General features: G+C 37.6%; 1 protein-coding gene and 1 long non-coding RNA gene across 2 annotated transcripts; one reads left to right on the top strand and one right to left on the bottom strand.

Moving 5' to 3' along the window:
- The first annotated feature begins 1,202 nt into the window (after positions 1-1,202).
- On the top strand, positions 1,203-13,112 carry leo1 (LEO1 homolog, Paf1/RNA polymerase II complex component). The gene is made up of 11 exons (XM_039681880.2): positions 1,203-1,315; positions 2,406-3,041; positions 3,918-4,019; positions 4,107-4,201; positions 4,921-5,069; positions 5,173-5,352; positions 5,450-5,584; positions 8,326-8,461; positions 10,475-10,667; positions 12,012-12,109; positions 12,789-13,112. The coding sequence occupies exons 1-11, from the start codon at positions 1,258-1,260 to the stop codon at positions 12,945-12,947; spliced, it is 1,941 nt and encodes a 646-aa protein (XP_039537814.1). The 5' UTR covers positions 1,203-1,257; the 3' UTR covers positions 12,948-13,112.
- Positions 9,955-12,015, bottom strand: LOC148977305 (uncharacterized). The gene is made up of 2 exons (XR_016169856.1): positions 11,588-12,015; positions 9,955-10,913 (listed from the first exon to the last, which is right to left on the bottom strand). It is a non-coding gene; the product is annotated as an uncharacterized LOC148977305 (long non-coding RNA).
- Positions 13,113-17,160: the final 4,048 nt, after the last annotated feature.

The following is a 17,160-nucleotide window of genomic DNA, read 5'->3' on the forward strand; positions in this document are numbered from 1 at the left end:
TTAGGCTGTGTGGTCCGAACAAAAGAAATGGTGCAGAAAGGAGTGCACAGTCAGGGAGAACTGACTTAAAATGTCTAAATATTGTTAATAAGTCCACAAAGTAAATCCAAGACAATCCATAAAGTAATTTCATACTGTAACTCCAGATTGTTCACACAACACATAAAACACAGAGGAACAGAGCAAATTGAATACCCTGTGGAAACAAGACACAGGAGAAAACAACGACACATACAATGGTGGAAAAACTGAAAATGAATCACAATGAGGACCTCTAGTGGTCTTAATAAAGCAATGACATATGATACAACGGTGGAAAAAAACTGAAAATGAAACACAAAGAGGACCTCTAGTGGCCAAAACAAGGCCAAAGTCCTGACGTCCCAACACGTCAAAGACCCCTTACACGTCCCAAATTTTGTAAAGGGTTGCAAAAATCGCAAATATCATAGAAAATAAATAGAAAATACAACTTAAAGCTTTATGATCGTCTTTCTCCTTTCCACCAAATGGCACAATTAAATCAACTGTTAAGTCAGTATTGTTAGGCACTCATTTTCAGAGAATCTACACAAAATTTGGGGTTGGTAATATTTTTTTTAATGTTTCTGAAAGAAGTCTCTTCACTCACCAAGGCTGCAATTATTTCATTAAAAACACAGTAAAACAAAGCAATATTGTGAAATATTATTACAATTTGAATTAATGTGTTCTATTTTAATATATATATATAAATATATATTTGATCAATTTAATGCTCCTTGCTGAATAAAAGTAATTATGTCTTAAAAACAACAACAACAACAACAACAACAACAACAACAAAACTTACTGACCTCAAACTTTTGAACTGTAGGCTATATTTACAATATTTAAGAATTCTCCACAAAATGTTTATACAAAAAATCTATTTCATGCAAAAAATAAACAAATAAATATAATTTAAAAAAATAACAACAATAATAGAAGTAAAAATCATAAAGACATATTTTACTGTCCATATGGTTAAAATTCTGTGGTTGACTTCTACTCCATAATATTAACTAAATTCAGTGTTGAAGGTTATTTTTTTTTCCCTTGATCTTGCCTTGATGACCCTGTAATCACAAATACATTAAATGTAAGAGGCTTTTGTGTATATATATATTTCCAGTGCTTATACTTTATTAAAAGGGCTTTTATTTTATAAAGTGTTACAGGAGCTTTGGGTTTACAAACCTTCAACCGGATGTTGATCGTTATTTACAACCGGTGAAAATGGCGGACATGGACGAGCTTTTCGGTAGTGATGGCGATAGTGACAATGAGCAACGAGGTAGTTTTTACACTTGCATTATTGCACTAATCATTGAAAATGTGTTTCATTTATGTGTTAAGTATATATATCTCAGCAGAGCTCTCGTTTAGCGGTATATGCAGACAGCTGTAAGACGGTCATTTCTCATCACAGATTTAATTTATTTATCGCTAACGTTATATGGTTATATATCAGATCAGGTAACGTTAACGTTATTATCTTCACAAAATAACGAATAAGAATAAAGAAGTAGCTATTTGAAAATGTTTTGATCTATTTAAAAAAAAAAAAGTAGTAACTTTAGTCTTTTCAAATACATCTATTTTCTATGTAGGCCTATTATACATTTAGAAATATAAATTATAATAGGGTAGATGGTCATTTGTTCCTCATCAAAATATTTATTGTAAATTGCATAAACAAGTGCAAAAATTTGACTTGAATAAAACCTCTTTCACGATGTGTAACGTTATGTTGCTTATTTTTTTTCCATTTGAAATGAAATGTCATGATCATTATACAACTGTCTTGATATGATTATATATATATATAATAGTCGCTTCTCTGTTTATAATTTATGTTTTTGAAAAACATTTCACATTAAAGTTATAATGGTCCAACCAAGCGATATCAGACAAGTCCCCTCATATGATCTCCCGTCAATATAAATCTCAAAAACCGTGTCTTTTAAATATCAAATAATTTAAAATAATAATATAATATGTCGTACAACATAGTTTGTGTGACAAAAAGCCAAGCTTAGTTCAGGTTTCAAAATGTCAAACCAAGATATTTATTAAAATATGATATTTGTAAAAAACAACAACAACAACAAAAAAACATTTATTTAATCGAAGACACTCTTATGGCATTGACGAATTAATTAAAATGAATAAACAGTTACTATTTGTACAATTAGCTTAGTTTAATTTGGAAAAATTCCTCATTATGCAGCTCTTTTTGGCATGTGAAATGTTTCTGAAGGACTTGTTTATGGTCTGTGTTCCATATTGAAGCTGTAAGTCAATTTGGATAAAAGCATATTAGCATAAAAGCAAAATTAAAGCAATTTAATACATTTGAGTATGCTTTAATGTGTTTCTTCCAGCGTCCGTCTCTGGATCTGGCTCTGGCTCTGAATCGGAGCATGAGAGACCCAGATCTGCCAGCAATGCCTCTGGCAGCGAGAGTGACAGGGATCATGATGATGATGAGGATGAAGATGGAGGAAAGCCAAGCAATAAAGAGCTGTTTGGAGACGACAGTGAAGACGAGCGCGGGAGCCAGCACAGCGGCAGCCAACACAGCGGCAGCCAACACAGCGGAAGCCAGCGCAGCGGCAGCCCGTCAGAGCGATCGGGCAACCAATCAGAAGCGAGCATGCGTTCGGATAACGAGCACAGTGGGTCAGAGGGCCATCACGAGGAGGACGGCGATGATGATGACAGGGGCCACAGGTCAGATGTAGCGAGTCCAGTCTCAGGAGCAGGAAGCCACAGGTCTGACAGAGGAAGTGCAAGTCCAGTGTCAGAGGCGGGCAGCCCACGCTCAGAAGCTGGAAGTGGTCATTCAGATCCTGGCACACCTCATTCAGATGGAGAGGGGTCAGGGAAAGATGTCCATTCCGGAGATGAGAAGTGGGGCGGGGATGGAAAAAGTGACCAATCAGAGGACGAGGACAAACCGCAGAACTCGGATGATGAAAGAGACCATTCTGATGATGAAAGGGAAAGACAAAAATCAGGTGTGATATATTCGCGACTTTTTTCCAAACGAGTTCAACACAAACTGGATTTTATTTGTAATTAGTCCATATGCTGCCTACACATGCTATCGTGTATCGAAATTTCCTACTTCCCACTTCTGAAGTCATGATTACAAGCTTGTCGCGTTCAAGTGCTTTGTTGTCAGAAAGAACAGGAACAATGGAAGACACCTGGTAAATTATTGCCAATTTATTGGGAAAATTTGATAAAAGCCAAAATTATATTTAGCATCCCATTTCCATTGTCAACCATATAAACAGTCCCCACGCTATCTACAGTATAGTCAGTTTTTTGACGAATCGGTCAAATACAGGCTATTTTTGCCGTGTACAATACAATATGCTTCAAATGATTTGATTGAAAGTTAATTTAGATCACACTCAATTGCTTATATGAAAAAGTGCTTATGTGAAACCGTTTCAATCTGACTGAGCAATCAATATGATTAATAACAGTTCATTTAAAGGGTTAGTTCACCCAAAAATGTTTGGTTGTTCCAAACCTCTATGTGTTTATTTGTTCTGTTGAACGCAAAGGAAGATATTTGGAAGAATGTTTTAATCAAACAGATCTCATTCCCCATTGACTACCATACACTAGTATGTATTTTTTCCTACTATGGAAGTCAATGGGGATTGAGATCTGTTTGATTAAAACATTCTTCCAAATATCTTCCTTTGTGTATAGCAGAACAAATAAACACATAGAGGTTTGGAACAACATGAGGGTGAGTAAATACTGACAGAATTTTCATTTTTGGTATTTGTGTCAAAAACAAAACCTGAAATCTGTTTTCATCTGATATTTTTAATGTTTATACTAACAAATCTTTCTGATGTGATCATTCATTTCAGAGTCTATCAAGGGCAGTGACAGTGAAGAGGATTTCACACGCAAGAAAAAGAAAAAAATCGCTTCTGACTCTGACTCGGATTCTGACCGTGATTCGCAGAGGGGTGAGTGACAGACACTTGCTGTGATGAAACGCAGTGTCAGACACACACACAGCAGCTCTGCTAAAATCTGTGTTTGTGTGCGTGTAGGTAAGAAGCCTGCAGCAAATGATCTGTTCGGGGAAGCAGATGATATTTCATCTGACAGCGACGCCGAGAAACCTCTCACACCTGGGCAACCAATGGTGAGACATTTACACGCACAACACTAAAATAAATGAATTAGCTGAATAACTAACTATATATTTTCTCAAGTCAAGCTACCTTTCTTAGGGGGTTTGAAATATAATTAAACAGTAAGTTTTAAAGTAAAAAGTCCTCAAAACAGTTACAGAAGACAAGTAAACAGCCAGCAATACAATACAAACAAAGAAACTAATTGCAAACAAAACTTACAAAAATACAACAACAAAAATTCTAATGAAATAAACAGTGCTTTGTTTTTCAGGAAGATGTACTAACAGTGTACTAACAAATTAAGACAGTCATAAATATTACTATTGTAATTTTCTAAAATGAATATACGTATTTATTCATTCAATGTATTTATTTAGTTTACTGCACAATAGTACATTATTACTATTGTAATATATTTCTTTATTGATTTTCACACCATATTCACCCTCTCTAACACCTAGAATTAATCGGGTTATATTTTACTTTATTTTCAGTAGGTAATACTTTATTTTATGGTTACGTAAATCCACGTAAGTATGCACTTGCTATACTAATAACAGTAAATTATGCATAATTACAAGTGACTAATCCTAACCCTATAGTATACTAAATATTACTCTCTACTTATTTGTGTAATTACACTGTAACAATATCACCTGAAAATAAACTGCAACCCTTCAATATGCAAATTACTAATCAATTGAATGAATCTGAACTGATTAAATAGGATGGTGAGGACGGTCTGGAGGGAGATCATCCCGAGGAGGAGCCGGCTCCAGAGACGAGGATCGAAGTGGAGATTCCCAAAGTCAGCACGGATCTGGGCAGTGAGCTCTACTTTGTCAAGTTGCCCAACTTTCTCAGTGTGGAGCCCAGGTGTGTGAATGTCTCCTGGAGAACTGAAGGAGTTTTTAAATGCTCCATCCTTACAATCCCAGTCAGTCAGCAGTTCGTCTCATCTCTCACTGTCTCTCCACAGGCCGTTTGACCCTCAATACTATGAGGATGAGTTTGAGGATGAGGAGATGTTGGATGAGGAAGGACGGACCCGTCTCAAGCTGAAGGTGGAGAACACCATCAGGTGGCGCTCAAGGCGCGATGAGGAGGGCATCGAAGTCAAGGAGAGCAACGCAAGGATTGTTAAATGGTCAGACGGCAGGTGAGGAGATGCATGCAGAATTCGGTGCTGGAAAACTACACAGAATAAAATAAGAGCAGAAATCTGGAAATCAGCATCACTCTTTCTCTTTCTGCAGCATGTCTCTGCACCTGGGGAATGAGGTGTTTGATGTGTATAAAGCTCCACTGCAGGGTGACCACAACCACCTGTTCATCCGCCAGGGCACAGGACTGCAGGGTCAGGCTGTGTTCAAGACCAAACTCACCTTCAGGTGCGTCACACACACACACACGGTTATAGGCTGCATCTGAAAGCTTAGACAGCTGACTTGTTGCCTTTACTGCCATATCAGAAAATGACCTTGCAGGCGCATGAAGGACAGTACCTCACTAAACTAATTTCGGACAGACTTCTGAGGCAACATAGCGGTTTACTACGGACCCCCCCTAGTCCCACTTTGGCAAAAAAAAAATTATTATAACTATCTTGTGGCCTCAAGATAGTAACTCGTGGCATCAAGATACTATCTCGTGGCCTCAATATACTAACTCGTGGCCTCAAGATAGTAACTCGTGGCCTCAAGATAGTAACTCGTGGCCTCAAGATAGTAACTCGTGGCCTCAAGATACTATCTCGTGGCCTCAAAATACTAACTCGTGGCCTCAAGATACTATCTCGTGGCCTCAATATACTAACTCGTGGCCTCAAGATAGTAACTCGTGGCCTCAAGATAGTAACTCGTGGCCTCAAGATACTATCTCGTGGCCTCAATATACTAACTCGTGGCCTCAAGATACTATTTCGTGGCCTCAAGATAGTAACTCGTGGCCTCAAGATACTATCTCGTGGCCTCAAGATACTATCTCGTGGCCTCAATATACTAACTCGTGGCCTCAAGATACTATTTCATGGCCTCAAGATAGTAACTCGTGGCCTCAAGATAGAGTTAGTATCTTGAGGCCAGGAGTTACTATCTTGAGGCCAGGAGTTAGTATCTTGAGGCCAGGATTTAGTATCTTGAGGCCACAGGATAGTATCTTGAGGCCACGAGTTACTATCTTGAGGCCACGAGTTACTTTCTTGAGGCCACGAGTTACTATCTTGAGGCCACAGGATAGTATCTTGAGGCCACGAGTTACTATCTTGAGGCCACGAGTTACTATCTTGAGGCCACGAGTTACTATCTTGAGGCCACGAGTCACTATCTTGAGGCCACGAGTAACTATCTTGAGGCCACGAGTTACTATCTTGAGGTCTTGAGGCCACGAGTTACTATCTTGAGGCCACGAGTTACTATCTTGAGGCCACGAGTTACTATCTTGAGGCCACAAGTTACTATCTTGAGGCCACGAGATACTATCTTGAGGCCACGAGTTACTATCTTGAGGCCACGAGTTACTATCTTGAGGCCACGAGTTACTATCTTGAGGCCACGAGATAGTATATTGAGGCCACGAGATAGTATCAATTAATTTTTTTTGCCAAAATGGGACTAGAGGAGCTCCGTAGTTTACTGATCTACTACAACAAAATAAAGAGAGCTTTGGTGATAAATAAACAAATGTATAATCCCCTAATATTAATTTCTTGCTAGAAATGACATCAAAAGTGGAAAAAGTTTGTCAAAAATGGACATTTACATACAAACTGACCACCAACCGTAACTTTACGACACCATATTTCTCTTATGGAATGAAACGCACAGGATTATGGGGTATCAAAGGCAGCGAAGGATACATCTATGCTGCCTTCAATAATCAAATAATGATATTTCAGTATGTGTCTTGTTGCCTTCCTGCTTGCAGTGGCAACATTTTTCAGCTTTTGGGCACAGCCATACTATTGGTAGTGATGATATATCACTGGTTGGACGCTAGGTGGTGCTATTGGGTAATTTGTGCCAACTAGTGTAACAGGATCGCATGTTTTTGTAGGCCACAACCTGGACTCAAGTTAGCACTTTAGCACTTCTGGTTTCATCATCCAAGTCCTCATCGTCCTTTAGTGACAGTTTCACTCACTGTCATAAGCTGGTATTCTCTGTTACCATGATAACCGCTTGCGCATCTGCATTGAATTTACATTTTGTGGATGAAAAGTACCTCTACACAGGAGAGGCTGCATGATGGCAAAAAAAAAAAAAACCCTATACATTATTTAGTGCTATTCTATTTATATAGGAACTGTTGTTTTTTTTTTCAAGTGAGTCTCAATCATGATGTTCCTCTATTTAAAGGGATACTCCACTTTTTTTGAAAATAGGCTCTTTTTACAACTCCCCCAGAGTTAAACAGTTGAGTTTCACCGTTTTCAAATGCATTCAGACGATTTTCTGATATTTAGAAGAATATCAGTAACCAGGTATTTTCTGGTCTCATTGACTTCCATAGTAGGAAAAAAATATACTATGGAAGTCAATGAGACCAGAAACTGTCTGGTTACTGATATTCTTCTAAATATCAGAAAATCGGCTGAATGGATTCGAAAACGGTGAAACTCAACTGTTTAACTCTGGGGGAGTGGTAAAATGAGCCTATTTCCAAAAAAAGTGGAGTATTCCTTTAAGACAGTATAACATTTCATACTGGAATGATCTCTCAAATGATATAACCAGTATTGCAAGCAACTTAAACTTATTGCAATTTAAACTTATTTTACGTTTTTAATTATTTTTTTTATTCAAGTTTGAGTATAGCGCCTGAAAACAAAGCCCAAACAAATTCCTCCATTGAAAAGAAAGCCTTTTTGTTTACATATAATTTATAATATTCCCAGGATAAAACCTGTTTCATTGAAAGATCTTTTTGTTTAGTTTCTAAAGAGTTTTTGCAGAACTTTTGTCAAAGCCTCATCTTTAAGCCTTTTTTTGTTGTGTGATATTTTTAAAAGAACAAATTTCCTATGCTCAAGTAATATGCATTTGCAATAATTCTAAGATTAGTTAATTTATTAAAAGCATATCACACTTAATATGTATTTCTACACGTAGCTGACATGAATGTTTGTTTGTAGACCTCACTCCACAGACAGCGCCACACACAGGAAAATGACCCTCTCTCTTGCTGACCGCTGCTCAAAGACACAGAAGATCCGAATTCTGCCCATGGCTGGCAGAGACCCAGAGTCCCAGAGAAATGAGATGATCAAGGTAAAACAAACACACACAAACTTCAACTCGGCAAAGAGATTTGACTTTAGACCAAGACTGATGAAAAAAATTCATATCCACACAGAAATGCTGTGTTTTCAGAGGGAGGTTATTTCACAACATGTATCCTCCTTAATAAAAAGCTCATCTTTCTGAAACCCTGGAGTTTTAGGAGGAAACGAGTTCATAGAAATGTCCTCCTAGGGAGTTTAAGCATCATGTTTTGAATCTTAAGGCCCCGATATACTTCAAGCTAAGTCGAAGAACAAACTGGTGTGATGTCATTTCAAAATCAGGCCAAAACAAAGTTTCTCACTTTCCGGAAAAGTTTGCTCTGCCTGGTAAACACCATCGAACCATCAGATGCTTTCTCAATGGCTGTTTTCTCACTGCTGTCATTTTTTCTGCGTGTTTGTTGTTGTTTGAAAGGGAATTCACATATTACATATTCATCTAAACGTCCGGATGTTCGCTAACACTATACCATTGGTCACGTTTTTTCGAACTTCTTTTTACTCCTAAGGGAGGAACGAAAAAGAACTTGGCCTTGACTGAGTATATCGGGGCCTTTAAGGACAACATTACACACAATGACTACGCTCTTGTCATTTCATTTCAGAAAATCTCATTGTTAAAATCTGATAAGCTATTGCATAAGACAGCTATAACATAACAGAGTCTGCGAAGACCTGGCCATCTCGGCTCACAACATGTCTTCTCTCACACTCTAGCACACACACAAACACACACAGCAGATCTTGGCAGCAGCAGGTTATGCACGTATGATTTGAGCTGTCTTATCTAAACAGATTGTCTGACAACTGAAGTGGAGTACTGTAAATGTTTTATCTATTTCCTTATTTAACTTCCTACTTTTAATGTCCAAAGAGCCATATTTCATATCAGATGAATGACGATAAGTTAGACACCATTAGACCATAGTCTTTGATGTGTCTTAAATGAAGAGCTATAAAAGGATTTCAGATTTTATTGAAAGTGATTTTGAGAGATAATTACCATGCATAAACGCCTGGACCTGTTTTTTCAACTGGCCTGAATTTACATTGTGTGTGTGTGTATATATATATATATATATATATATATATATATATATATTTACTACCCTTCAAACTTTTGGAGTCCGTAAGATTTTTTTTTTTTCAATATAAATACTTTTATTCAGTGAGGGTGCATTAAATTTTAACTTAAAAAATGCCAGTAAAGACTTTTATTTTGTTACAAAAGATTTGTATTTCAAATAAATACTGTTCTTTTTTAATTTTCTAACTTAAAAAATGCCAGTAAAGACTTTTATTTTGTTACAAAAGATTTGTATTTCAAATAAATACTTTTCTTTTTTAATTTTCTTTTTTTTTTAAATCTCGATTTCCTAAACAATATTAAGCAGCACTCCTTAACAGCATATCAGAAAGATTTCTGAAGGTCATGTGACTCTGAGGACTCGAGTAATGACTGCTGAAAAATCTTAATAAATTGCATTTAAAAAAATATTGAAGTAAAAACTGTTCTTTTGAATTGTGAAGACGTTTTTACCATATTTTAAATCAAATATAAATTTAAATCAAATCATAAGAAAATTCTTTTTTTAACAGTAGAGTACAATACAAATTCAATACAATATACAAATAGAATACATTCCAGGTGACATCAACGGCATTTATGATTTTAGTGTTTGAATGTAAAAGTTTAGTATCTGAAAAACCCCAGCAATCTCTGTAAAATGATTGTATTAAAAAGAGAATCTTGATTGTCTGCAAATTCATGGGAAAGTTGTTGCGCTTCTCTGGTGAAAAGTGTGGGATCCTGGATTGAAAATGCAATAAATTAAAATAGTTTTTAAATCCAATAAGGTTTAGTTCTTAAATCCTTTTTCATTACTCAGATAAAATGTATCTATGTTTATCTCCTCTTTGACTGATAAACTAGGAAGGGGATGTGTTCGTTCAGTGTAATCCTGCAGTGACATCAGTTTCTTTTTCTCTCTCTGCGCAGAAAGAAGAGGAGAGATTACGTGCATCTATCCGCCGTGAGTCCCAGCAGAGGCGCATGAGAGAGAAACAGCATCAGCGAGGTCTGAACGCCGGCTACCTGGAGCCAGATCGCTATGATGAGGATGAGGAGGCTGACGAATCCATCAGCTTAGCCGCCATCAAGAGCAAATATAAGGGTGGTGGAGGTCTGAGGGGTAAGGTGGAAAATATTACACATTGGCCATTGTGTATGAAATGCTCAAACATTTTCAGATTGTACACTGTAAAAAATGTCAGACCTCTCCAACTCAAAAATTTCTATTGACTGGTCACATCTGAATTTTATCTATTGTGGCAACAGTCTTTTAACATGGGCTCCATTAGAAATATGTTGATCCAATGGAAAAATGTATTTTACCAAACCGTGTTGTTGGTCCAATTAAATGTTGAAAATGTTCTCACTGTCCCAAAAGAAAAGATGTATGAAACACAAAACATAACAACAATGAATACATTCAATAGTGCCTTTAGTGTTTAAAACTATATGTATCTATTTTATATTTATGTAAGTTAGTCGTGTGCGCTGCCATGGAATAACACTGACAAGTCATCTCTATACAGTCTGCCTAAGTTACATTAGCTAATCTAACGTTACTGGCTTGATCAATCACACATGAAAGTAATCAGACTAACTTACGGTGCGATATTTCAAAATATATACTGCAATTGAGTGTGTATAAACCATAAACAGTGACGTGTCGAGGTGTCTCTCTTTTACTGTCTATGGTCTCTCCTACTGTTTGAAAAATGCGGACCTGTGATTTCAAGATAAAGATTGATTAAATTGTATAAAATTATATTATCCACACAGCTAACATGTAGTTTATCCACATTGTGAGCACGAAATGGACACTTTGGTCAGCGCTTGATTTCGGCCCTCCAAAACCATCCAACATGCTGTATATTTGGAAATAGTTTTTGGTTGACGGAATTTCTGTGCATCACTAATCATTTCCATATGCTTGTAGCCATTCAGACCTGTAAACCTCTTTTTTTTTTTTGAGGAACAACCCTTTACGCCAACTAAACAAACAACTCCGAATTGCATCTGCTCCAATAGTGTGAAAATGAGCACCTATATAGGAAGTAGGTCAGTTGAAATGGCCTCTGAACTGCGGTGGGGTGCTGTGTCCGTCCTCTATATTGTATTCCATCGCTTCCCTGTGGTTCAGTGTTTCTGCACAACAGATTCTTTGAGTGAGATTGAGACCTGCTGCGATCAGCGAGAACATTTTGTACAGCAACAACAGCTAGTGTTCCCAAAACAGTACGTCTCACACTCTTTCTCACCGACAGTAACCGTCACACCCGTTAGCCGATTACCTGCCGACTCCTTAATACTGCATTATGTCGGAGTCCAACTGAGATTTAGATTAGTTTGTTAAGTTTGGTTTGTTTGTGCCAGTAAGAGGTATTTACTGAAAGAACATCTCTCTGGAATGCTTGAAAATGTGTCTTGAAATCTGAGCTGTGCTAAAATGTTTGTTTGTGGGTCATAGAGGAGCGTGCCAGAATCTATTCGTCAGACAGCGATGAAGGTTCCGATGAAGACAAGGCCCAGCGGCTGATGAAGGCCAAGAGACTGGACAGTGATGAGGTGAAACTTTCTTCTTTTGAAGCTTGAACATTTTGGTGTGGACTTAAAAAATGAAAAAAATGTGTTTGTTCCAAAGATGACTGAAAGTCATGAGGTTGAGTAAATGACAGAATTTTCAATTTTGGGTGAACTGACCCTTTAAAATGAATCACAATATTTGAATCTTTCGCCATGATTCTTGTTTCTTTGGTAACTGAATCCTGCATAAAGGGTTTGTTCACCCAAAAATGAAAAGGATGTCATTAATGACTTTAATGTCGTTCCAAGTCGTAAGACCTCCGTTCATCTTCGGAACACAGTTTAAGATATTTTAGATTTAGTCCGAGAGTTTTCTGTCCCTCCATTAAAAATATGTACAGTATACTGTCCTTGTCCAGAAAGGATATAAAGAGGTCATCAAAGTAGTCCATGTGACATCAGTGGCTTAGTTAGAATGTTTTGAAGCATCGAAAAAACATTTTGGTCCAAAAATTTTATTCAGCATTGTATTCAAAGGTTTATAGGCTATTTCAAAGGTTTATAGGCTAGCCAATCATAACAGAGGTCATTTACATATAGAAGTCTTAAAGATATATTATCAAAACAGTTGGAAAACTTAGGACTTATCTCTAAGACACCTTGACTAACACCATAAATGCACTTTAGGGAATTAAAAATGTTTACTTATCTTTTTTTTCAGGAGGGAGAGAACTCTGGAAAGCGAAAGGCAGAGGAAGATGATGAATCTGCAGCTGCTAAGAAACCCAAAAAATATGTCATCAGTGATGAAGAAGAGGAGGAGGAGGTGGGGGAGGTGGAGGAGGTAGAGGAGGTGGAGGATGTGGAGGAAGACGAGTGATTTTTTTTTTTTTTATATATAGATTTTTTTTATGGTTTTGTGGTTGTTTAATCACAATAAAGTAGGTGGTTAATCCATGAAATAAAATCTGCAGTGATTTGTATATTTTATAAGGATTGAAGATGCTCATCATTACAACAAAACAATAAAGCGCAATAACCTCGATGTGGCCTGCTTGTGGTTTATTAAATGTGTATCTGAAATATTACACTGTAATATGTTTAATGTTCTTTTTATAATAAAATCACTGTTCTGAAAGTTTGACTCCTGAACTGTAAAACTTATGAAAGACAAAAAAGGTTGAGGAACGCTGCTCTACTCGACAATGACGGAACTTCACTTTTTTTGTCCATCGGTTCAGTGTTTTATTTTATTTTCCTGAAAATAAAGATGAAACGGTAAGGACTCTCTGTATGCGTTGGGCATTTCAAATATGCGAAATATGTTGTAAAAAATTGCTGCGGAAATCTTACATTTCATTTAAACCTTCACATGCCAAAATATATTACAAAGTGTACCTCTGGGGGCAATAAAATACAGATTTTCAATATTAAAGTACATTTCGAGTAAGTGCAAAATGTGTGTTTTTTTTTTAAATGTATCTTGGACAATTTAATGTCCAAGCAAAATAGGAAATATTAGAATGTATTAAAATGTATAAATATTTTATAATCTATAATAGAAATATGTTAATTGTGTGGGTGCATTTTAATTTGATACGATGTTCCCTCTCACTAGTCTATCGAGGAGTTGTTTACCCAGGTGATTTAGTCGTGCTTGCGTAAAATACTTGATATTCATTCCACAGCACTCTCCTCCGTTCGTCTGCACACAGAGGAATCCCCATTTCATCTTAATTTTGCCTCAGGGTTGTACTGAACTTATGAAATCATATGAACGCACGTAAGCGTACATTGCGCCTGCACTCGTGCTGCTTCATCAGTTAACACACACGCACGCACACACCCACGTTTCTCACAGATGCTGACGGGTGTTTTTTGTTGTTCAGGTGTGTCAAGTCCACAGCTGCGTCAGTCACATAATAACAATGTTTAACATGTATAGTAAGTCCAAAATAATGTCTATTTGTCGTGGAGGAGGGGGAGGATGATGTGGAGGAAGACGAGTGATTGTTGTGTGAAATGGGTGTATGTGTGCACTGTGCAGGCAGCTGAAGGTGCAGGCAGCTCTCTCTCTCTCTCTCTCTCTCTCTCTCTCTCTCTCTCTCTCTCTCTCTCTCTCTCTCTCTCTCTCTCTCTCTCTCTCTGCAGTAGTGTTATGTAATTGTGTGGCAGCAGTGGTTGGCCATTGACACAGACTGGGGAGAGGTGGGGGTTCAGACTTCTGCAACATTGCCTCACCGTCTCCTTCCAGCTTCACTGTGACCAGTGCTGCATTTGAGAGATGTATTCAAAACTTTACTGCATACTGTGCAGATACTGTGTGAAACAGGCAACAATCATCAAGTGAGGGAAAATGAATAGTTTATTGCTAATTTTCTTAGCCGATAGGCTACTGCCTACTGCTAATTTATTTAGCATTATTTACAGAATGGAGTTGCATTTTTAATTTGGGAATGATTTTTGTAGGCTATGTGTGAAGTAGATAGGCCTACTGCTTGCAGGGTGATACATGAGGTGCAGCACATAGGTTTGAGCGATTATTGTTTAAACATTTGACGACAGAAATGCCACCATTGACCAATCAGAAACAAGTATTCCAGTGTATATTTTATTCTCGTTGATTTATTGAGTTTCTATGGTATTTTCGTTCTATACAAAGAATGCTCTTTTGGATTTCATTTATAATACAATCACTGATCTAAAAAGAAAGGTGAACTTCACACATTTTTAAAAAAATAAATAGAGATGAAATAAATATATTTTGGATGAACATACTGGATGTTTTCCCTTTTTTTACACCATTCTTTGTAAACCCCAGAAATGGTTGTGCGTGAACTGAGCAGATTGTGAAATACTCAGACCGGCCCGTCTGGTACCAACAACCATGCCAAGTTCAAAATTGCTTAAATCACCTTTCTTTCCCATTCTGACATTCAGATTCATATTTCATCTTTATTTAAAAAGAAAATGTGTGAAGTTTTATATACTCACCTAAAGAAACACCTGTTCAATTTCTCATTAATGCAATTATCTAATCAACCAATCACAGGGCAGTTGCTTCAATGCATTTAAGGGTGTGGTCCTGGTCAAGACAATCTCCTGAACTCCAAACTGAATGTTATGGGAAAGAAAGGTAATTTAAGCCATTTTGAACGTGGCATGCACAACCATTTCTAGGGTTTACAAAGAATGGCGTGAAAAAGGAAATATGCGGCAGTCCTGTGGGCGAAAAATGCCTTGTTGACGCTAGAGATCAGAGGAGAATGGGCCGACTGATTCAAGCTGATAGAAGAGTAACTTTGACTGAAATATTCACTCTTTACAACCGAGGTATGCAGCAAAGCATTTGCGAAGCCACAACTCACACAACCTTGAGGCGGATGGGTTTCAACAGCAGAAGACCCCACCGGGTAACACTCATTCCCACTCCAAATAGGAAAAATAGGCTACAATTTGCTAGAACTCACCAAAATTGGACAGTTGAAGACTGGAAAAATGTTTCCTGGTCTGATGAGTCTCGATTTCTGTTGAGACATTCAGATGGAAGAGTCAGAATTTGGCATAAACAGAATGAGAACATGGATCCATCATGCCTTGTTACCATTGTGCAGGCTGGTGGTGGTGGTGTAATGGTGTGGGGGATGTTTTCTTGACACACTTAAGGCCCCTTAGTGCCAATTGGGCATCATTTAAATGCCACGGCCTACCTGAGCATTGTTTCTGACACTGTCCATCCCTTTATGGCCACCATGTAGGCTACCCATCCTCTGATGGCTACTTCCAGCAGGATAATGCACCATGTCACAAAGCTCGAATCATTTCAAATTGGTTTCTTGAACATGACAATGAGTTCACTGTACTAAAATGGCCCCCACAGTTACCAGATCTCAACCCAATAGAGCGTCTTTGGGATGTGGTGGAACGGGAGCTTCGTGCCCTGGGTGTGTATCCCACAAATCTCCATCAACTGCAAGTTGCTAATATGGGCCAACAGTTCTAAAGAATGCTATCTGCACCTTGTTGAATCAATGCCACGTAAAATTGAGGCAGTTCTGAAGGCGAAAGTGGGTCAAACGCAGTATAGTGTTCCTTAAAATCCTTAGGTGGATGTGTATACTGTGTTTAAAAAAGGGACATTTCCAAGGACAGGTTCAACTGGAAAAGGCCACCAGAAATGGAGACTACAGAGGAACAGGGACAGGGGTCATCTTAGAAAAGAATGTTAAAAACAAGATGCTCTATAAAACCCAGAGAGAGCTAACCATTAGCATTACAATTTATATGAACATCTGGTGCAAGAAACCCCCCTATGATACATTTTGAATTCTACCGTGTTTGCTTAAGTATTCTATCTTTTGGATGGCAATCAATGAAAGGATTATGATTTTTCCCCATTTTAAGGATTTAGTTATGACATCTACCAGCAGGGGCCAATGGGCTCATGATAGAAAGCCAAACCTTGACCCCTTGACACCAAACACTACGGTGTCTCCATTATCGTACACAATGAATCGCTTGATTCAGAATGGCATATAGCATTAAACTCTTGCCATTTCTGCCATATAAATATTAGATATATTTGTAAGCTATCAACGAATGAGCCAGATAAGAAGACCCCAGGAACATTCATCTGCTAACACAACACACACATGATCTCAATCTATTGTGGATTCCAGGGTTATTATGCCACACACACATTCATTACTTGAAAAAATGTAGCCTAAAAAAAAGGACAGCGGTGTGTAAGGCACCTGAGTCAACTCTTTAAATGCTGAAGGTGGCTGCTTATTTGTCTGTATATATGCCCGTGGTTATTTGCCTTGGTTATGATTTTGATGAATTGCTGCTGGCACAATCACTTGAAAATGTAAGCAAACATCACATATTAACTAAAATTATGTTTACCATCTGCTTTCTGTTTATGGCAGGCGGTAAGTAAATAAGGTACAATCTATAATTAGTATTTTGCATTATTGAAAAGAATGACGTAAAATGCCTAATGTAGCACTAAAAGCAAGTGTGTGTGGGAATTGGTTAAAACTGTGGGTGGTTTGTGAATAAAACGTGAGGTTTTTGTGCTAAAATATGGA

This window comes from Pimephales promelas, chromosome 10, assembly GCF_988280905.1.
Source record: "Pimephales promelas chromosome 10, fPimPro1.hap1.1, whole genome shotgun sequence".
Lineage (NCBI taxonomy): Eukaryota > Metazoa > Chordata > Actinopteri > Cypriniformes > Leuciscidae > Pimephales > Pimephales promelas.